The following is a 19009-nucleotide window of genomic DNA, read 5'->3' on the forward strand; positions in this document are numbered from 1 at the left end:
CAGACAAATTGATTAGATCCCATAATGATCTTGGATAGATTGACCTCTTTGTGGATGAATTTCAGTCCATGGGCAGTCTCAGAGGAAGGGTATTGATCATAGCGAATGGAGGTATCCATGTCTAGAAGGTAGATAAATTAATGTTTACATGTAGTTGGTTACTTGCATTCTTTCAATAGCAACTGAGGGCCAAACCTGATCATCAATAGTATTTCTTTTTTAGTGGTAGCCTATCATATTGTAAATTTAAAGGTAAGAGCACAACTGTTTCAAGGTCACAGCTGTTAAATATTAAACCTCTCAATCAATATTATAGACAGACACAAGTATAAATGAGAAATGTAGGCTATACTGTATGGTTTTGAATGGCAGTGGAGTTAATTATTTTAAATGACTTGTGATTATACATTGTTTGTGGTCTATACATTGTATCACATTTAGGATCAGATTAGATCAGATTTCATTGCCAGTGATTAATGTGAAGAAATTAATACTGCAAGTCCAAATACATCATGACATAATATTATAATAGTATAACATATTAATACAATTAAATACATTATAAGAAAAGGAATAATCAAACAAAACCGACATCCTATCCTTACATCTCTTACCTCCTTCTCAACTGGTCTCCTAGCTCATTTGATTTTCTGTGACAGCTTTGGTCTCTGAGGGTTCAAAGTTTTATTTATTCCTCCCACCAAATGAGGCTTACACGTTACACAAAAAGTCATTGCCCCAGTAGTTTGAAAATCAATACATTATCCAATGTTCATATAATAACATGGATGCATATAAACTGGGTACATTGTGTACTAGAGATAATATACTTCAGAATTGTGTTTTCTGGTCAGCATCTGTCATGTATTTCATTGGGAAAGCATTGAATTTAAGCATTTCTACGCATCAGTAAAATGTCTGACATAGTACATTGTATTTATAGCAATATTCCCATAATGTAACATACTATGCATCATTACACACATGTAACATGGTATAACATGGAAGACACTCCAATATAATTTTCAAGATTAAACCACTTCATCCTACAACAGCTTCTGTTGAACTATTTGAACAAGATGCTTAGACACTAGTGGTTACCCATGTTACCCATACAACCATTGTATTCTAACATTCATAGCTGTTTTTTTAATACTTCCTAAATGCTATTTAGGATAACAACACTTATTGGTGGTTTTCATTGTGCTGCTATAGCAGACTATAGTCACTGAAGTTAGTGAAAAATAAAACAGCGATATAACCACTAAGCAGTATCGATGCCTAGAATGATTAGAAGATACCCCTTATTTTATTCATCATATTTAATTTTTTGTCTTATGAGCTGTAATTATGATTACAACATTGTGTGCCACGTTTTACTATTACTGATGTATCATTTGCAATTTAAGGTCACCTACAGGTGGCGTTAAAGAGCTGTTTGATTTGGACTGAAAGAAAAGAACTTCCGTGTTCCTTTGCATTTGGTCAGACATTCAGCGAAAATGGCGGCGTTCGGACGGCTTTCTCAAGTTCTGTCACGGGCATCCTTGACTCAAACCCGACAGCTCTCAGCTCATGCAGCTCATGGCGAGCAATCAGGTAATACATAAATCCAATCCATACTAACTCAGTGGACACCCCACTGTTTACCTTCGGAATGGTTGTGTTTTATGCAGTGACCTTGTTGGTGGACTACCGACCGTTACGTTAGCGCTAGGTAGCTTACAGCCTAGCTGTGGCTACTGCTGCTGCTGTTCAGTTGTCGCTAGCTAGCGGCATAATAATATAGCTAGCTACTGTAGCCCATGTAGCTAGAGCTAGCGACATAGCTTGCTACAAACATCCATCTAGCTAATTCATTATCTTTAATGCCTTAATATTTGCTCTAAAGTGTAGGATTTGGTTTTAACGTTGTCTCGGTTATCAAGATTGCTAAACTAATCGAGTCCAGACACTTGTCATTGAGATTATTGTTTTGAGGACGCATGACATTTTAGCAGGCTACTGCTAAGTCAAATGGACAACCTTGTAAGTTCAAAACAAACTAACAACTGCTCAATTTTGTTTGGTTAGTTTCTTACTAATAGTTGGCCAGGAAGTCATAATTAAATCATGCGAACAGTATTTAACAACTATATGAACATGTCTTGCATGTATATTTATTTTGATCATGGTTTAGGTTTTAGTGGGCTACTTATGCACTAGTAATGTTCAAATAGGACTTTTAGCTTCCTTGTATTAGCTATTGCCTCCGCTGGTCATCCTGTCCCGAGTTGTCCTCTTTATTCCATGGCAATTGTATAAAGGAAAAACTGTCCATATGTACGTGATTCTACCGGTTAAAGTAGTTTGGTCTATTGTCATGTATAGTATCTTAGAAACAGTCTGGATCCTCCAATATTAATAGACGAATGGAGTTACTTTTTTGTTTATTTTTGCCCATTGTGCTAATGCTGTCTTTGCTTCCCCTGCAGCAAAAACATGGAAGATCCTCACCTTCGTTGTGGCTCTCCCAGGTGTGGGAGTGTGTCTGTTGAACTGGTACCTGAAGATGCAGCACCATCACCATGAGAACCCTGAATTCACTCCTTACAGTCACCTTCGCATTCGCAGCAAGGTTTGATACTAGTTTTTATTTATTTTTATCATATTGGATTTACCATATTTTACCAAGATGTTATATGAAATACTTGAATGACAATTTTCTTTTTCATCTCAGCGTTTTCCCTGGGGAGATGGCAACAAATCCCTCTTCCACAACCCTCATGTGAATGCCCTCCCTGATGGCTACGAGGAACACGACGAGTAATACATTCATCCTTCAGACCTCAGTTTATAACCATACGAAAACAGAGTCTTCCTATTGCTTAACTCTGTTACTGGACCACACTCAACCTATTCTGTTTACTATTCTCTTTTTCATTATGTTTACCTCTGTGCTCTAGTCACAGGGCACCCTAAATGTTAGGAGTATTGTTATGGACCATTCAACACAACACATGCTTAAACTTATTTGAAATAAAGTATGAAAACTAAAATGCTTCTTGAAATTATTGTGTTCATCTACATTTCCAGATATTTTTCTCTTGTGATCGAGTTTCTGTTACATTAACACAAGGCTGCGTGCGTGTCTATAAACGCTCAGTAGGTATTTTTATTCATTTTGGTTCAGTAATATTGACAATATACCTAGGCAAACATAAAATGCCTTATTTACTCAATGCGTTTTAGAACGACGTAGTGTTTGACCCTATTCGCTCCCCTTACTTTCACATGACCAATTTCTTGTGACTCGCATTCCTTCAACTGGAGACTACCAGGCGATCTACATAGCAAGCAACATAGAAGTCTAATCACATTTAGACGGCATTCTGACGGCTCTGTGAAATTGAATAGTCGTTTATGGAATCGATGGGGGTCGTAAATTCTATCGGTTCGATGTCTTGATGTTAACGGATACTCAAGTATTCCCCGGCTTGCTATCAAGAACTGCGCAAGATTATTAAGCTAGCTGTCTAGAACTTTAGCTAGCCCTAATTGCCTCTAGATTAGCTATTTGCAGATGTTGTTCAGTTGCAAAGTTAGACTTCAGATCTCTATAATGAAAGCTAACTTTGCAAAAGAAACCAGACTGTGCATTAAGCATAAAATGGTATTGTTCGTCTTATAACCCATAGTATTAAGGACAGCTTTGCAAGGATACATTTCTACTCCAGCTCAGCGTCACTACCAGTTGCCACAAGTATCTGACTGGCGTCTGTCAGTCCTTTAAAAGGTGCTGGTAGTGGCTATTGGGAAGCGGAGCGTCTTCAATCAGCACAAGGGACAAACTTTAGGCAACAGCTATGGCTGAAACCATGGTGCCTGACTCAAAACGGTGGGTAGCTAGACAGCCTGGTCTATTAGTCAACAAGTCTATTAGTCCTTGTGATCTAAACTAATGAGAGTGCAGTTTTAGTATTTTATGTTTATCATTCATATAAACAAACATGATTCATCCACCTTTATTGCATTGTTGTTTTCAGATGCAATTACTTCTTCCTGTATGATGGATCTAAGGTCAAAGGTGAAGGTGATCCTACAAGGGATGGAATTTGCTACTTCTACCCCGAAGAGGTAGGGTCTTCAAAGAAGAAGAGTAGGCAGTGATGCAGTCAGTTTTGCATTTTTTATGTTTTTTGTTTCATGTTATTGTCATCTTTGCTATACCCAGACGCCTTTGGATAAGCAGGAAATGCTGTGTGGGCAGCTTGCAGGCGTGAGCCGCTGTGTCTCTGAGCTCTCGTCCTCTCCTGTTCGCCTGCTTAGGCTCCGGCGGAGCAAGTTTGCCATCCGCATGAAAGATGACTTTTTGTGGGTGAGAATTCCACAACAAGCATCATAGAAGAAGAACCATAATACCAAAAAAATACAGGTAAACAAATTCCTAGAATTCCATTTGCCAACTCTTCCTTTCCCTTCTCTTTAGGCTCTAGGCTGCTCTGTGGACATTCCTGATGTCAGCATCTGTGAATTTCTAGATCATCTGATCAATCTGTTTTGCTTCTACAACGGACCAATCCGCCACAGCTATCAGGTACAACCTCTCCTAGCATTCTGCCCTGGGGCAGTGAAAGGGTGTAGGGAGAGGGGAAAAGAACATGTTTATCAAGTACCCTGATTTGCATTTAGACCAACAGTCGAGACGGTCTCAAGGAGCGATGGTCCAAATACCTCTCCCATCTGCAAGGGGGCTCCACAGAACTTGACCACATCTTCAGCTGCCTGAGGACCATTGATTCTACACATGTGAGGAAAAGTGTTTAGTACTTTGTACTGATATGCATCTAATGTTTTCCATGGGTATGTAACACCTCATAACCTTACGTTTATTAACTTATGTGACCAGTGTAACTTGCCTGTCCGTTTTAGATTGACCCACTTCTCCTACTGAAAGCTGCCCTCATTCTTCAGGCCTGTCAACGCTGCCCCCTAGTGTTAGCAGGCTGTATACTCTACCGTGGCAGGTAAGATGGATTCCAGCATGGATGCCATAAGCAGTACCTCTTTTTATCTTTTTTTAACACTTTTTATCTTAAGATTTCACAAATCTCATATTTGTTCCACAGAGTGGTCAGCACACAGATGCCCCCTGACCTCACAGTGAAAGTTATGGTACATGAGACTGAAACATACAACCAGGTACAGTATCCATGACTGAAATATATATTTAAAATAAATGTGATTAGCAAACCACCAACTGCACCTGTTAGATGTCTGAAAGAGTTACTATTAGATAGTTTTGTTGCAACATGCTTGGTAGCTGAGATGTGATTTATTTTGCACCTTGATTCAAACCTTGAAACTGATTACTTCCTCGATCCCTGATGTGTTTGGGTTAGTCATGTTTGCAAACTTTCTGAAATGTATAGCTAAAGTGGATGCTATTTTAATCTAGGATCAGACACCCAATGGACTGAGCTCCTCTAGTTCCCCAGAAAGTACTCCTGTAACTTCTACCACAGTGTACCTTACAACCGCTGAACTCCACTGTCTGCGCTCTTCTCCTGTCGACAAAACATCCAGGTACACCAGCCTTCTCTGAGAAGGATATATTTTCTTATTTAAAGGACAGGATAGAAGTAAAGTAAGTCAGGATTTATCTAACGTCAATATTCATGTGATGAAATAGTTTCTCATGTTTTGTCACACAGTTCTCAATCAACCCCAAAGGAAATGAATCGTCCCAGGAAGGCCCGTCTGTCGAGAACTCTGTCTGATACGATATCAACTGATCCCGATGCTATTTCAGACACTTTTCCCCAAATATCGTTTCAGACTGGGCCGTCGACCCCACCGTCCTCCAGAAGTAATACATTATTATTCAGTCCAAGTCCTTCACCGAGCTCTGCTGGCCCTCTCAGCCCTCTAGATTTCAAAACCCCTCAACAGTCTCCAGACCACGCCTTTAAAAATGGAAAGTTGCACGATATGGACGAGGGTGCTTTGGACGGTTCGTTTTATTATAGTTTTAACAGCAGCGAGGACAGGAATGGTAATTCAGCAATCATGGACCTTGCAGATGACAAACTAGCGGAGGGGAGCTCGGTGCGAGATGATGTGGCTTGTCACAATGTTCACAACAGTCCAGCCATTGCTGGACGGAATGGAGCTGGAAGGCAAATCTCCACGAAACAGTTTGGCAAGACTAACGGTGGGCCTGACAATCCTGGGGGCGGAGACGAAGACTCCGAGGTATTTAGGGATAACAAAGACAGCCGGGAGAGAAATGACAGTAAACGTGTCCAGGGGTGTGACACAGCCGGCGAAGCTCCCAGTTCATCTCCCGCTGAGAAGTCTTCTGAGTCCTCCCTGCTCCCCATGGCTTTGTACCAGCACAGAGTACGAGGCCTGGTGTTGTCCCTTTTGGTGGAGCCTCACTTCAACCATGACTCTGAAGCCATGGAGGAAGTGGTAAGGAATTTGTGGGGAACGTCTATACTATGTTTTGCTGTGGAAATGTTCGCTTTGTTGCTATCTAGGAACACAAATGTTTTTTTCCTAGATATCTAGAAACAGCTAGTTCTCATGATACATATATCATCTTAATATGGTTTAAATATTTTGTGTATTTTCTCAGTATCACAGCAGCCTGGCATCTCTGAATGGCCTTGAGGCTCATCTTGGGACCACTGCTCCCGGTGGCCCAGGCCCTCAGGGATCCTACAGCTTTGCACACTTTGACTGCATACAGAACACACTTACAAGTGAGCCTCTAACACCTTTATGTTTCTGTCTACACTGTTTGCAATGTTACCTTATCAGTTTGTATACCTTACTAATGGATACCTTACTAATGCAGTACATTTGGAGGTAATTTGGGTCCTCTGCTTGGGTTTTAAAGACTTACAAATTAGTTTAATTCGGATTATCTGCCCCATCACTCTGTATGCAAACATAGTTGTCCATTTTGTCAGTCTGGTGTTTGAGTGGTATCTTCGGCATCTGTCTCTGCAGCCAACCTGTCTGGTCGTCCGGGAGCAGCACAAGAGCGTTCCTTTGTGAGAGCCACATCACTGCTCCACTCGCATTTCTCTCACACTGAAACTCTGCAGGAGGCTATTGTCAGGTCAGTATGACAGTTACAGGAGGGGCACTCTTGTGTTTCTTGACTCCTCAATCTGATGGTGGGGGGAGGGGTGTGTACAGCAACGGGCAGGGGCCACTACTATTGTATGCTGTGGCTGTCTGTCAAAATCCTTGAGTGTTTACACCGAGTTCTGTCTGTGGTAAATTTCCGTCGCAGAAGTGCAGGTGTAGCTGTGTATGGGACTCGCAGTGCAGCCCAGGAAACCTACTTCTTACAACAAGGTGGGACAGTGAGAAACTCTGGAATCCCCAACCAACAGGACAGTGCTTTCTCGCTGCCCACCAAGGCCCGACACAGATTACTGAAACATGGGGTTAACCTGCTCTGACTGAGAAATGTCCGGAGAAATGGGGCCATACTCTGCTCGAAATATGCAAACATGTAAACAAACTAAAAAAACTGAATGCCATAATTGCACAGAAAAACATTTGTATGTAAACACTAATGCAAAAACTAGACAAAATCTAGACCTCACTGTAATAGTATGAGTGGATCAGTTTGTTGTGAGTATGTAGCCTACATAACAAGTGCCTTGTTGTGACTTAATAGTTGGGACAGGATACTGTTCACAAGTACAGAAAGCTTTCTAGATCAATTGTTTAAACTATGTAGTGAAAGATGACAGTGAAGTGTAGATGGTCTAACAATTATTTTTTAATCAACTAAAAGTAGACCTTGGGTTCACAAACACTTGGTTGTTTGTGTATTACATTTTGTGGTTTATTAATATCGTTTGCATTCCTTCATGTCAGGCTTCATTTTAAATATTTGTAATAAAGACACACAGGTTTAATATGTGGTATATATCTTATGTAAACTATAAAATCAGACATGTTATACATTTCTGAAAATGTTTCTGTATGTATGAATTATGCACTAAATCAAAAATGTAGTCACATTAGACTAATCACAAGTTATGTGCTCTGCAAATGTATTCCAACAAGTGTGAATTAATTAATAAAGGTATCTTGTAAAACCCACATCGGACATGTTTCTTAGTAACCCACAGATGGCCTAAGTTGTTATCATTTCCAAGAGAAACAAAAGCGCTCACAACACTGGAAATTTAAAAGCGTAAACAGGGACATCGTTTGATTTCCTCGTGAGCTGTAGGCTATTGATCTCGTTTGGTTCAAGTCCCAATGCAGGATGTGACAAAGTGGGTATGGCTGCCCATGCGTAAAACTTGTCCATGTACAATAAGTTATTTTAACAATCTTGTTTCTAGGCATCGTGTCTTGCAAATAAATCCGTTCGCGATTATCCAAATATAGTGTAATTAGGGTCATTAGATACGTAGCTGAATTTGAATGGCTTAGGTCAGCATTCTAGGGCGCCTCATTATGCAGTCTCACTATGAAAACCCGGTGGGGTGCAAATGGGTGGTTAAGGGCACGAACAAAAAGGGGGGAGGGATTGTAAGTAGGGACAGGATTGAAATTCTAAGAGGCAGAATGTACCCATTGTCGGTAGAGGTATATAGCTACGGGGATAAGCTGCCCATTTGAGAATAACAGTTTCTGGTTGCAGTGTTGGCACCAAATTCATTCCGTGCGAAGCTCTCAACGTGGACAGATCACCATGGCCTCAATACTACGCTTTTGGAATGCATTAAGATTACTTTTTCTAATATACACCGTTGTTGGAGTCCAGTGTCGCGCAGTAGGCCCATCGGAGTTACTGTTGAGATCATCTGCCATTTCGGATGGGCAAGACATTTTACGCTCAGACTCTTTTAGACGGTTGAGACGAGAGACTATGGAGGCACAACGGGAACAATGTGCATTACTGACTGAACCATGGACGGAAACCTACGGGCCTCAAGGAGATTTGGCAAAATCACTACATCTTCAGGTCCTCTCATTGCAACTGGGAGGGTCACGGCGCACCGTCTTCCCAGAGCAACCGCTTTTCCGTTATGTTCGAAGGGTTTACCGTTGCTGTCAGATTGGTTTCCATTGCAAAAGTGTGAAGGGAATTCAGGGTCGCTTAAGTGGAGGTAAGCGCTTATTGATAAGGTTAAAGCTAGTATCAGTATTCAGTCAATAATAGCATATAGTGGGGGAAAGGGTCCACGGGTTACAATCTCTTTTCTAATGCGTTTCTCATGTTTTCCCCTAGATACAGGTGTGGAGTTCCTCCTTAGTCGGGACGTTTTGTCAGTGACAGTCATGAGAGCAGAGATTCATCTCCAACTATCAAACCCACGACAGCTGAACGTTGAGCCTGTGCTTCCGTTTATGGTAAAACGCAAACTTTCTACAAGGTAAGAGGTCAAACTTCAAGATGAAAAAACTCATAACTAATGCCCAAAACCAACTTTCAATTATGTGAAAATGCGTTGTCTTCCTTATTTATTTATAGTGAAAGTAATGACTCTATTTTTCCCATAGGTACAATGTAAGGACAATGGATGACATACTGGAGCTGAGAGTGGATTTACTGTTCCTTTTCCAAGGTCTACAAGAGGCAGCTGGTGGGGCCAGAGGGGGGCCTAGCCTGGTGGACATGCGGAAGGTCGGGGGGTTTTCCAGGGGGGGTCCACGAGAAAGGCCATCTCTGCAGGACACCAATAGAGGTCCATTGGGGGAAGGGCCTGGGCCCTTGCAGACTGCTTTGGAGCTTGGCTTGGGCCTGAACTGCAACAAGGGGGGAGTAGAGGTATCCTGTGAACATAACGGACTTCACCTCGTACATACCCCATTCATCGCTCTCTCCTATAGATGAAGACTGACAAAAAGTGGACACCTATGTTTGTCACATCCAAATGCACCTCGCTCCCCCAAACCCAGACACATGATCACTTCATCATCTCCAAGCAGAAGCTCTCAATGGCACTGCATTTATCCCACTGAAGAGGCAACATTTCTGTTTGAATTGTTATGTAAAGGAACGGGACCTTAAGTCTATTGTGTGGGGAGACTATGTAGGACTATATGGAAAACAAATTGATTTACATAGGCTTTTATGCATGTAGGGTTATTTGCACTTTACCAAATATTTGATTATATTAATTTATAAATGTTCATGTTTTGTCAGGTGTAATGCTGATATGTGAACATGTACTGTAAATACTGTATATAATCACATATGTTTATTATACCATGTCTGTAAATACAACTCAATGTTATTAAAGTTTTTATATTTTATGTCACATAAAAGCGTCTCACATGTTTGTAAGTGTGTATGGTTTGTCAGTCGGACATGTCGACTGGGATAGTCCATGGAGGTATTGGGTGCCTTACATTGCTGGCAAATAACTTTGCCTTAATCAACGTGCAAAGCAGGCTTTCCTACAGTTTAATCTTTTCTTTTGAGTCAAACTAATGCAAGCAACAGATGTCTTATTTCTCTAACACTGACTTGCCTGGCAGACCTAAAGAAGAAATGTATTTGTCATAAAAGTAGGGACAAAAATAACACCTGAATATACAAAAGATAGGTTTAACACAAAACACTCTTTAGTTTTTTTCGAGAAATCTAGATTGAGAGGGATGGTGAAGTCTATCCTGGCCACTCAAGACAAAACAATTTACGATTGGTTAAATGCATTGCCAATCAAGATTGAGTCACACCCACAACGCGGAAGTAGTTTTCGTTGATCAACACACGTGAAGAGAAATGGTGAGATTCAAATCCAGGTTAGTAAAGTTATACCTAAACGTCTTGGTTCAAATGGGCAATGGGCAACTAATACCCCCATTTAGACTGTATCCTAATGTACCATCATGCATTGACAGATATTTGCTGTGTGAAGTAAACGTGACAGATCGAAACAGTCTATCGTTGCTTGATGATCGGTCAATCAATGCAATGGTCAAAGGAGCGGTGAGTCGAATGCACGGTGACTACGGGGCAGCACTGTGCAACATTGGATTCACAGGTATAAACATAACTACGGAGTTGTTAGTGAAGCCTATTTTTCCAATGCTCAACAGAATTTTAGTGCAACCACTTGTAGATCAGGCCTACTTGGGCAATAGGAATACTGTGTATTAGATAATGGAATGAAAATTTACATTAGTGATGATGAAGACTGAGATAGCCTACTGTTTCCATTTTCATGGGATTGTATGCAAGCGTATAGCCTACCACTACTGCTTTCGCTTATGCAGAAACCCCGTGTTTTGGGCACTGTTAGGCCTATCAGACTGCAGTGTGAGTTATGGCATGTTGATGATGAATGTCACTCTCATACCGTATTTGGATGTCATTGTCAAAACAAAATTAGTATAAGTTTCATATTTCTATTGTTTATTAAATAAAGTACTTTATATCTCTTTTCAGTAAAATATGTTAACGCCCACACTGGAATTGTGTTCCTGCGATGTCGGAAGAGTCACTACAGGACCATCTGGTCTGCTCTGCCTTTCATCGCCACTCTGGAGAACAGAGGTCATAAAGTGCCATGTTTCCTGAACTGTTTACATGTAGGAGGTAAAAGAGATACTTTAATTGTTCACAGTGTATGGTTGACAGAGACCAGCATATACAGTGGATCGGCTATTTTTATATGAAAGGCACAAATGATATACTGCTTTGAATTTACATTGCCCTTTCACAGGAACTATCAGAACGTGTCAGAAGTTTCTGGTCCGATATAATACACAGCAGCTCCATCGGATGCTCCCCAATTGTCAGAGCGAAGGTCGGTGTAGGAACCTCACTAAAGATTGGAACAGTAGCCTATACCAGTATTGTAAAATGTAAATGTCTGTGTTATCGGTGTGGTTGTTAATTCTTCTGTTTCTATGAGCAGCAGAAAGAATGGAGGTCGAGAAAGCAGTTCTGAGCTGCTCAATTGTGAAAGGACAAGAGAATGAATATGAATTGGACAGTGAAGAGGAGGAAGACATACCTGAACCTCCATTCCATGCAGATCGTCATTGAATGTTAGGAGAAAGACAGTCAGTTCTGTCTCAAGACCTATGGAACTCATTGAAAAAGTTGCCCAGGGACCCTGAGAAATTGTTTGCCATACAAATTGGGCATGGTAACAATATATGTTTATACAGTGTAAATAGTTTTCTGTTCATTTTGTGAAATGGATTTTGGCCTGTTAAAACAATAAAAGTTAACATTTAATTAAGTATATCGTCATCGTGTAATTGAAAAATATATATACGATTCACCTTCAGTTTTTATTAATGAATCTTTATACAACGTAGTCTACGTTGGTCTAAAATAGATGACCTGATGTTGCTAGAACTACATTTCCCATAATTCCTTGCGAGATGTCGTTACAAAATAGTTGAAACACGAAGTTGCATCCGGGTCTCTGAGGTTCCTGACTGGCGACCCGTCGCCATTAGTTGTAGCTCGTCTTTAGAATTATTTTTTTAGGGGAAAACCCTAATAAAACCGGACGTTTTCCGCAAATTGGAGGACGTCTAACGCCTTTGTTGGGGCCAAAAGTTTCCAACGGCTAGAAAAGCTCAGATTTTTGGGGTCTGGGCCCCGTTGTGTGAGCATTCGTTCTCTCCTATTTCAAAGCCTCCATTACTGAGACGCCTGAACTGTGTCTCTATTTTTCTCGGTTTGTTTTGTTGTCAAGATGTCGCCGTGATGGAGTCTCCGTGTTTGACAGAAATGAATCAGGGCCTTTGCAGCCTGACCCGCACTTGCGACTACCCGCTCACATTTTTCTTTTTACCAATTGATGCTAGAGAGCTCGGAAGCTCTCTCCCAGGAGCTCGGCCTCAGATCCTCTTACAGCAAGGAGACAACCATGGAGAAGAATCCAAACAGCAATGCCAACAACAAGGTTCCGCCCCGTACGAGTTCCACCGGCCCTCCACCAGGCGAATCTAAACCCAAAACAGGTAAAACTATCAACCCAGTTAATAAGTAATCATCCCTATCAAAGTATGTAGCTTGTTAGCTACTCAACAATGCGCAGTCGTATTGCTCAAATGACCCGAGTTGTTGCTTTGACAAACACATTGTATGGCCTGCTCCAAGGCCTACAGTAGTATGGTTTGTTTACTTAAAATGCATGACGTAGCTGTCAGATAATTCAACCAGTTTAGAAGAATATATTAACATTGTCACTAGTTTGCACACATTTAATTCAGCTGGGATCTTGTCGAATTAAACAATTAAGGTAGTGGCAGTTGACGACTAAACCAAATTATAAATTGTAGCCCTGGCTGAGTTCATGCACTCTAATCTGGCTTGTACTGATAAGCACGGAGGCAGGGTACAGTCTATATCAGCATCAAATTATATTTTTTGCAATCGTTGAAACAAAATGGGAGACATGCAAATGTCAATTCAAACAATTCAAGATTAGGTTGGTCTATTTGAAAATCTTAAGTTGGTTTAGCGGTATTAAGTCGGAACACTAGTGGTAATCACACTGAAGTAACAAGTCTTGTCACGGTTTTTCTCCCCAGATGGTAAGAATAATGGGGGTTCTAAGCGCTGCAACCGTAAGCGAGAGCCCTCCTTTCCTAAAAGTGACACCTTCCCTGGCCCGCGCCGCACCAATTCACAGAAAAGCAAAAATTTTGACAAGAGACCCCCCCAGAGAGGTGCAGGGAGACAGTATGGCGATGCAGGTGGAGGAAGACGGGAAGAGGTGAGAGTCCACAACAGGAAGAACTATGTGAATTAGAATTTAAAGTACGCTTTATATACAACCTACCAAATCATATGAACAGTAATTAAAAGCTGAAATAGTACGGTCAGACAGGATTCCATATTTCACAGGTTTGATTCTTTGCAGCATGCTAAGACGTCCTTCTTCAGAGCATAACACCTTTTGTCTTTTTATAGGTAGCAGAGACACGCCGGGCGGAGTTTAGCCCGGCTCAATTTGCTGGACCTAAAAAGATCAGCCTCAACCACCTGCTCAACTTCACTTTTGAGCCCCGCGGGGGCCATGGTGGCCTGGGTGGAGACAGCCACTCCGGCTGGGGACGCCGCAACAAGTGGGGCCACAAGCACAAGCCCTTCAACAAGGAGCTTTTCTTGCAGGCCAAGTGAGTTCTCCTTCCTATCCAAAGGTACACGCCAAGTAGTGGTTGAACAATGAACTAAGAGATTTACTTTTTTTTCCTTTTTTTTTTTTCGTAGCTGTCAATTTGTGGTGACTGATGACCAAGACTATAAGGCTCACTTCACTGATCCAGATACTCTGGTCAACTGGGACTGTGTGCAGCAAGTGGTGAGTTGAATCACTTTCAAAAAAGCTCATATTCACCCTGATCTGTGTCGTCTCAGCTGTAAGCTGATCTGTAACGCTTTGATTCAAATTGTTGTTGTTGTGTGGTCCTGTTTCATTACATTTTACATTTAGTCATTTAGCAGACGCTCTTATCCAGAGCGACTTACAGTAAGTACAGGGACCTTCTCCCCGAGGCAAGTAGGGTGAAGTGCCTTGCCCAAGGACATAACGTCATTTTGCACGGCCTAGAATCGAACCGGCAACCTCCTGATTAATAGCCCGATTCCCTAACCGCTCAGCCATCTGACACCCCATCTGACTTTCAGCGCATTTACAGCCACGAGGTGCCCTCCTGCCCCATCTGCCTGTACGCTCCCGTGGCGGCCCACATCACGCGCTGTGGCCACATCTTCTGCTGGCCGTGCATGCTGCACTACCTTTCTCTCAGTGACAAGAGCTGGGCCAAGTGTCCCATCTGCTACGAGTCTGTGAACACGGCAGACCTCAAGAGGTTAGAGGGAAACGTTAAGAGCTACGTTGTCTTAGTAACAGTGACAGTAACAGTGATATGCTGTTGATGTAGAGAATATGAAACGGATGAAAATGGGAAAGTACAAACTCTTATCTTATTTTTTATTTATTTTTGCAGTGTGGTGGCCATGGAGACAAGGCAGTATGCTGTTGGTGACCTCATCACCATGCGCCTGATGAGAAGAGAGAAAGGGGCTCTTGTGGCAATGCCAAGCTCTGAGTGGGTGAAAGTGGAGGAGCCCATTTGCTTCGGAGGTAAAGGATTTGAAGGAAAACTCGTCTGTGTTTATACGTGTTGTCGGGTAAAGACATTGATATACGCATGTTACATATTGACGGGCCTATTGTTGTGTTGACAGATCTGTGCCTCAGCCCGTACTCCAAGCTGCTGCTGGCCTCTTCAGAGCAGGTGCTGGGCCTGGTTGCAGAGGAGAAGTCTGCTCTGCAGGCCCAGCTCAGCCAGGAGGAAGGGGCCCAGGCCTGCTTCATCCAGAGTGCCCTGTGCCACCTGCAGGTAAGAATTTATACATCCCGTGAACTACCGTGGGCAGCTATAACAACGGGCCGGTCAGAGACATTGACGCTTTCCTTCCCAGGAGCGAGAGGAGGCTCTGCTGAAGCACCAGAAAACATGTGCAGGTGACGGCCTTGACCTGTCGAGGCTCACCCTGGCGGACTCCCCCTCCCCCGTGGATGACGTGGTGACCACCGTCAGCAGTACCAAGGTCAGTGTAGCAGCTCCCCGTCTCAAGTCGATGCACTTGGGAACCGTTATCAAGCTGAAAACCGGCCCTCCCACGACCGAGGCCCCATTGAACCCTCCTTGTTCCCCTCCAGCCTGTGCTGCAGTACTCCTCTGCATTTGACGATGAGGTGGCAGAGATGCCAGAGGAGGACCCTGAGCAGGACTGCGGCGAGCCTGCTGAGCACTGCGGTGGCGTCCTGGAGAGCGTTCTGGAGGAGGCCTGTGACGCCCTTCCAGAAGCGGGACCAGATCCCCAGGCGGCTGAGGAGCATACTTCCTGCCAGGCTGAAGCAGGGCGTCCCCAAACCACCTCCGTGCACGGACCCTACTACTACTTCTACCAAGGTAGGATGGCCTCCTGGAGCACATGGGAACACCAACTCCACAAGCTTCTCCTCATATGCTGCCTTGTTCTACTGCTCACTATCCGCCCTATGACATTCAATGTCCCAGTCATGAGGTGTTCACAAGGTTGTCTGTTTTTTTTTTTTCCTTCTCCCCTTCAGCGGAGGACTGTCAACAGATGTTCCTGCACCCGGTGAATGTGCGCTGTCTGCTGCGGGAGTATGGCAGCCTGGAGGCCAGCCCCCACTCCATCACCGCCACCGTGGTAGAGATCGAGGGGCAAACCGTCACCGACGTAAGACCTAATATAGTAGTGACTTACACCAACGCTAATGGTTCAGTTGTGGAGGATGGCGAGGGCGAAATCCTGTCGTCTTATTGATATGATCGTAATCGTGCTCTCGACCCACAGGAGATTCGACGTCGGCACCGCTATCTAGCTCACCTGCCACTCACCTGTGAGTTCAGCATATGTGAGCTGGCCCTGCAACCCCCTGTCTTGTCCAAAGAAACTCTGGACAGCTTCGCAGGTCAGTTTGAACTCATCTTGTAGACTGTGGAAGATTTTTGCATGGGGGATGTTTTACTTTGTGCAATGTTTTGTCAGTTCCTCATTCTTCTGTGCTTTCAGATGATTTGGAGAAAAGAAAGCGTCTCCGCCAGAAGAAAGCGAGGGATGAGAAACGCAGGGAGCGGCGTATTGAGATGGAGGAAAACAAGAAGCAAGGCAAATGTGAGTAGATGTCATGTAGCTACACGTACGTCCGCGGCACTGAATGTCGGGTCTGAACCTTCTGTTGTTTTGGAACTCTCAAACCTCGTTTTGTCATTCTCAGATCCCGAGGTGCACATCGGGCTGGAGAACCTACAGCAGTTCCCGGCTTTTGGTTCGCCACCTTCTAACTACGGTGAACCTGTGTACCCAGAGTTCCTGGTGGCTCCGCCTTCGCCTCTCAGCAGCAGCCCTGCCTCTGGTGAGACCTGCCCTGGTGTTCCTTTCATCCAACACACACATATTCGCAACCAGGATGCAGTCTCAGAGGTGCTGGCAGCTGATGACATCAAGCTTGTTCCGTTGGTGTGGGATTGTTCCGTCGTTTTGTTCCTCATGAACTGACATGGAGCTCCTATGGTTTTTGCAGATGGTTTGATGTTCCCTAGTCTGAATGGGCAGAGCCCAGCGCCCATTGTGGGTAGTTTGGAGGATGACTCGCACTGCATGTCCTTCGCTCAGGTCTGTACCAGCAGCCACTCTGAAATCTGAACCAACCGCTTAGTTGAGGATGACACATTTAGTCCTGGTACCAAAGTACAGCTGACACTTACAAGGATGACTCATTGTCATTTGACCCTCATACTCACCTGTAGATGCTGAGAGATGGGAAAGCCAGAGTTGATGTTGGGTCCAGGATTACTCCAAAGAAAGGTGAGATCCTTGTTGTCATCGCCATGTTGTCACTTAATGAGCTTGTAAAGTCAAAATTACAGTCATGATTTATAGCCAATCCCATCACACTGAAACTGTTTGTGTCTGTCCTTCAGACACGCTGCTTGCTCCCCCGGCGGCAGACAGCGATGGAGAGAGCGATGGGTCCGATCGAGTCCCGGTGCCCAGTTTCCAGAACTCTTTCAGCCAGGCCTTTGAAGAAGCGCTCCTGCAGCTGGACCATGGTCCAAGCGCACCACCACCACTGGTGGTCGTCCCTGGTTAGTCTTCAAGTCTGTATTTGTGGACGTTTTTGATTTCGGGAGAAATTACTGCATTTACATCTCCTGGCTCTCTCTCTGTTTCAGTGGAGAACGGGGGCAAGAAGAAGAAAAAGAAACAGAAGCTTTTGTTCAGCACCTCCATGGTTCATACAAAGTAGACAACACTGAAGTTAAATACCACCAGCCCACCCCACCATTTTAATTGATTGATTGAATCGGTCTTCTACTCTCACTGCCTCCCTTTTTAATGTACCTTCATTTAAAATTGCAGAATGCAATTAGTAAAAAAAGTTGTAGATACAGTCAATGCTGCTTAATCACAGTCATTTACTTTACCTCCCTTTCCCTGGCACAGTAAATCATTCAATTTTTGCGTTAAAAAGTAAATGTTCAATCGATGCTTACAGTTGGAATAGTTGGAAGGGTCATATTCTAGCCCATATCTTTACAAAGCGTTAACTGGAGTGTTTTTTGTTGCTAACTTTATTGGTCTCATAACTCTTTTTTACCGGGGGGTTTTGTCACTCATCCTGAGAAGTAGTTGGTTAACATCTAGAATAGCATATTAGGGATTTGACCGAACAGGCATTTGTTTTTAGAGTTAAGTAGAATTGAATAGGTTTAAGGGATACATTGTTTGGGGTAGCAGTCAGACAGCTGCACATACACCCTCCAGACCCTGCCCTGAGATTCATACCCAGTCTATGCAATGTCTGCCCTGAATATGATCAATACAAATTCAATGCAAGTCCATTAAGCTGAGGTATAGGACTGCCATTTTAAGGAATCCAGCAGGTTGTGGCATTTTATTTCACTTCTCTATAGACATGACAGATGAAAAGGTTTTTGAAACGAGATCTGTAATGAGCTCATATCAGTTGGAGGAAATGCTGAGTAAAGTTATAGTATTAAAATGACAAGCCTTGCTGTGGTGGAAGAGATTACTCCAGTATTCTGTCGGGTTCATCAATCACACCATGAATATGCAGCTTTCATCTCCTTGTTTTCCCATTTTGCTGAACAGGTTTTGAAATGAATTTGTTACATTGGCACTTAACCCCTGATTTCGAAGCAGTGTTGCAAATGTTTTTGTTAAGCTAGAGAAACTTTTGATTGCTTGCTATACACGGAGTAAAACAAGTGGGATGTAAAGATAGAATAGATTTGAGGGTTCTTTAATTTTGATTGTTTATAGTAAACATGCAAATGTTAATGTCATCTAGCTTGACATTGAAATCAATAAAGAAACATGCACAAACTCAAGTTGTCTGATGTGTTTAGGAATCTCAAGTAATGGTAAAACTCACCACATAGAGGCAGTCACGCTCTGTACATCCTCTGCCTTTTCCAAAACAGCAAATCCACCGTTTTGAGTGCCCGA

General features: G+C 43.0%; 5 protein-coding genes across 7 annotated transcripts; all 5 read left to right on the top strand.

Annotated features, from left to right (window-relative positions):
* The first annotated feature begins 1442 nt into the window (after window positions 1–1442).
* Window positions 1443–3038, top strand: LOC134015058 (cytochrome c oxidase subunit 6A, mitochondrial). The gene is made up of 3 exons (XM_062454362.1): window positions 1443–1599; window positions 2475–2617; window positions 2720–3038. The coding sequence occupies exons 1-3, from the start codon at window positions 1503–1505 to the stop codon at window positions 2807–2809; spliced, it is 330 nt and encodes a 109-aa protein (XP_062310346.1). The 5' UTR covers window positions 1443–1502; the 3' UTR covers window positions 2810–3038.
* A 227-nt stretch (window positions 3039–3265) lies between these two features.
* On the top strand, window positions 3266–8103 carry hps4 (HPS4 biogenesis of lysosomal organelles complex 3 subunit 2). Its single transcript, XM_062454697.1, has 12 exons — window positions 3266–3877; window positions 4026–4116; window positions 4214–4357; window positions 4469–4576; window positions 4672–4788; window positions 4912–5006; window positions 5109–5181; window positions 5438–5565; window positions 5694–6453; window positions 6620–6746; window positions 6997–7108; window positions 7286–8103. The coding sequence occupies exons 1-12, from the start codon at window positions 3846–3848 to the stop codon at window positions 7455–7457; spliced, it is 1959 nt and encodes a 652-aa protein (XP_062310681.1). The 5' UTR covers window positions 3266–3845; the 3' UTR covers window positions 7458–8103.
* Window positions 8104–8617: 514 nt separating this feature from the next.
* si:ch211-170d8.2 (uncharacterized protein LOC571755 homolog) lies at window positions 8618–10277 on the top strand. The gene is made up of 3 exons (XM_062454577.1): window positions 8618–9128; window positions 9251–9395; window positions 9523–10277. The coding sequence occupies exons 1-3, from the start codon at window positions 8711–8713 to the stop codon at window positions 9854–9856; spliced, it is 897 nt and encodes a 298-aa protein (XP_062310561.1). The 5' UTR covers window positions 8618–8710; the 3' UTR covers window positions 9857–10277.
* A 384-nt stretch (window positions 10278–10661) lies between these two features.
* Window positions 10662–12218, top strand: pop5 (POP5 homolog, ribonuclease P/MRP subunit). 2 transcript variants are annotated; one of them, XM_062454909.1, is made up of 5 exons: window positions 10662–10770; window positions 10870–11012; window positions 11417–11566; window positions 11694–11783; window positions 11889–12218. In XM_062454909.1, the coding sequence occupies exons 1-5, from the start codon at window positions 10751–10753 to the stop codon at window positions 12017–12019; spliced, it is 534 nt and encodes a 177-aa protein (XP_062310893.1). In that variant the 5' UTR covers window positions 10662–10750; the 3' UTR covers window positions 12020–12218. The 2 variants fall into 2 exon arrangements, with proteins under 2 accessions (XP_062310893.1, XP_062310894.1); XM_062454910.1 differs by having other exon boundaries at window positions 11694–11777.
* A 173-nt stretch (window positions 12219–12391) lies between these two features.
* Window positions 12392–18887, top strand: rnf10 (ring finger protein 10). 2 transcript variants are annotated; one of them, XM_062454886.1, is made up of 17 exons: window positions 12392–12951; window positions 13525–13709; window positions 13907–14112; window positions 14207–14297; window positions 14624–14808; window positions 14947–15083; window positions 15188–15342; window positions 15425–15553; window positions 15666–15918; window positions 16080–16213; window positions 16331–16448; window positions 16550–16651; window positions 16755–16892; window positions 17061–17152; window positions 17287–17352; window positions 17463–17625; window positions 17713–18887. In XM_062454886.1, exons 1-17 carry the CDS (start codon window positions 12789–12791, stop codon window positions 17784–17786), a joined length of 2391 nt encoding a protein of 796 aa, XP_062310870.1. In that variant the 5' UTR covers window positions 12392–12788; the 3' UTR covers window positions 17787–18887. The 2 variants fall into 2 exon arrangements, with proteins under 2 accessions (XP_062310870.1, XP_062310871.1); XM_062454887.1 differs by having other exon boundaries at window positions 17287–17344; window positions 17461–17625.
* Window positions 18888–19009: the final 122 nt, after the last annotated feature.

This window comes from Osmerus eperlanus, chromosome 28 (assembly GCF_963692335.1).
Source record: "Osmerus eperlanus chromosome 28, fOsmEpe2.1, whole genome shotgun sequence".
Lineage (NCBI taxonomy): Eukaryota > Metazoa > Chordata > Actinopteri > Osmeriformes > Osmeridae > Osmerus > Osmerus eperlanus.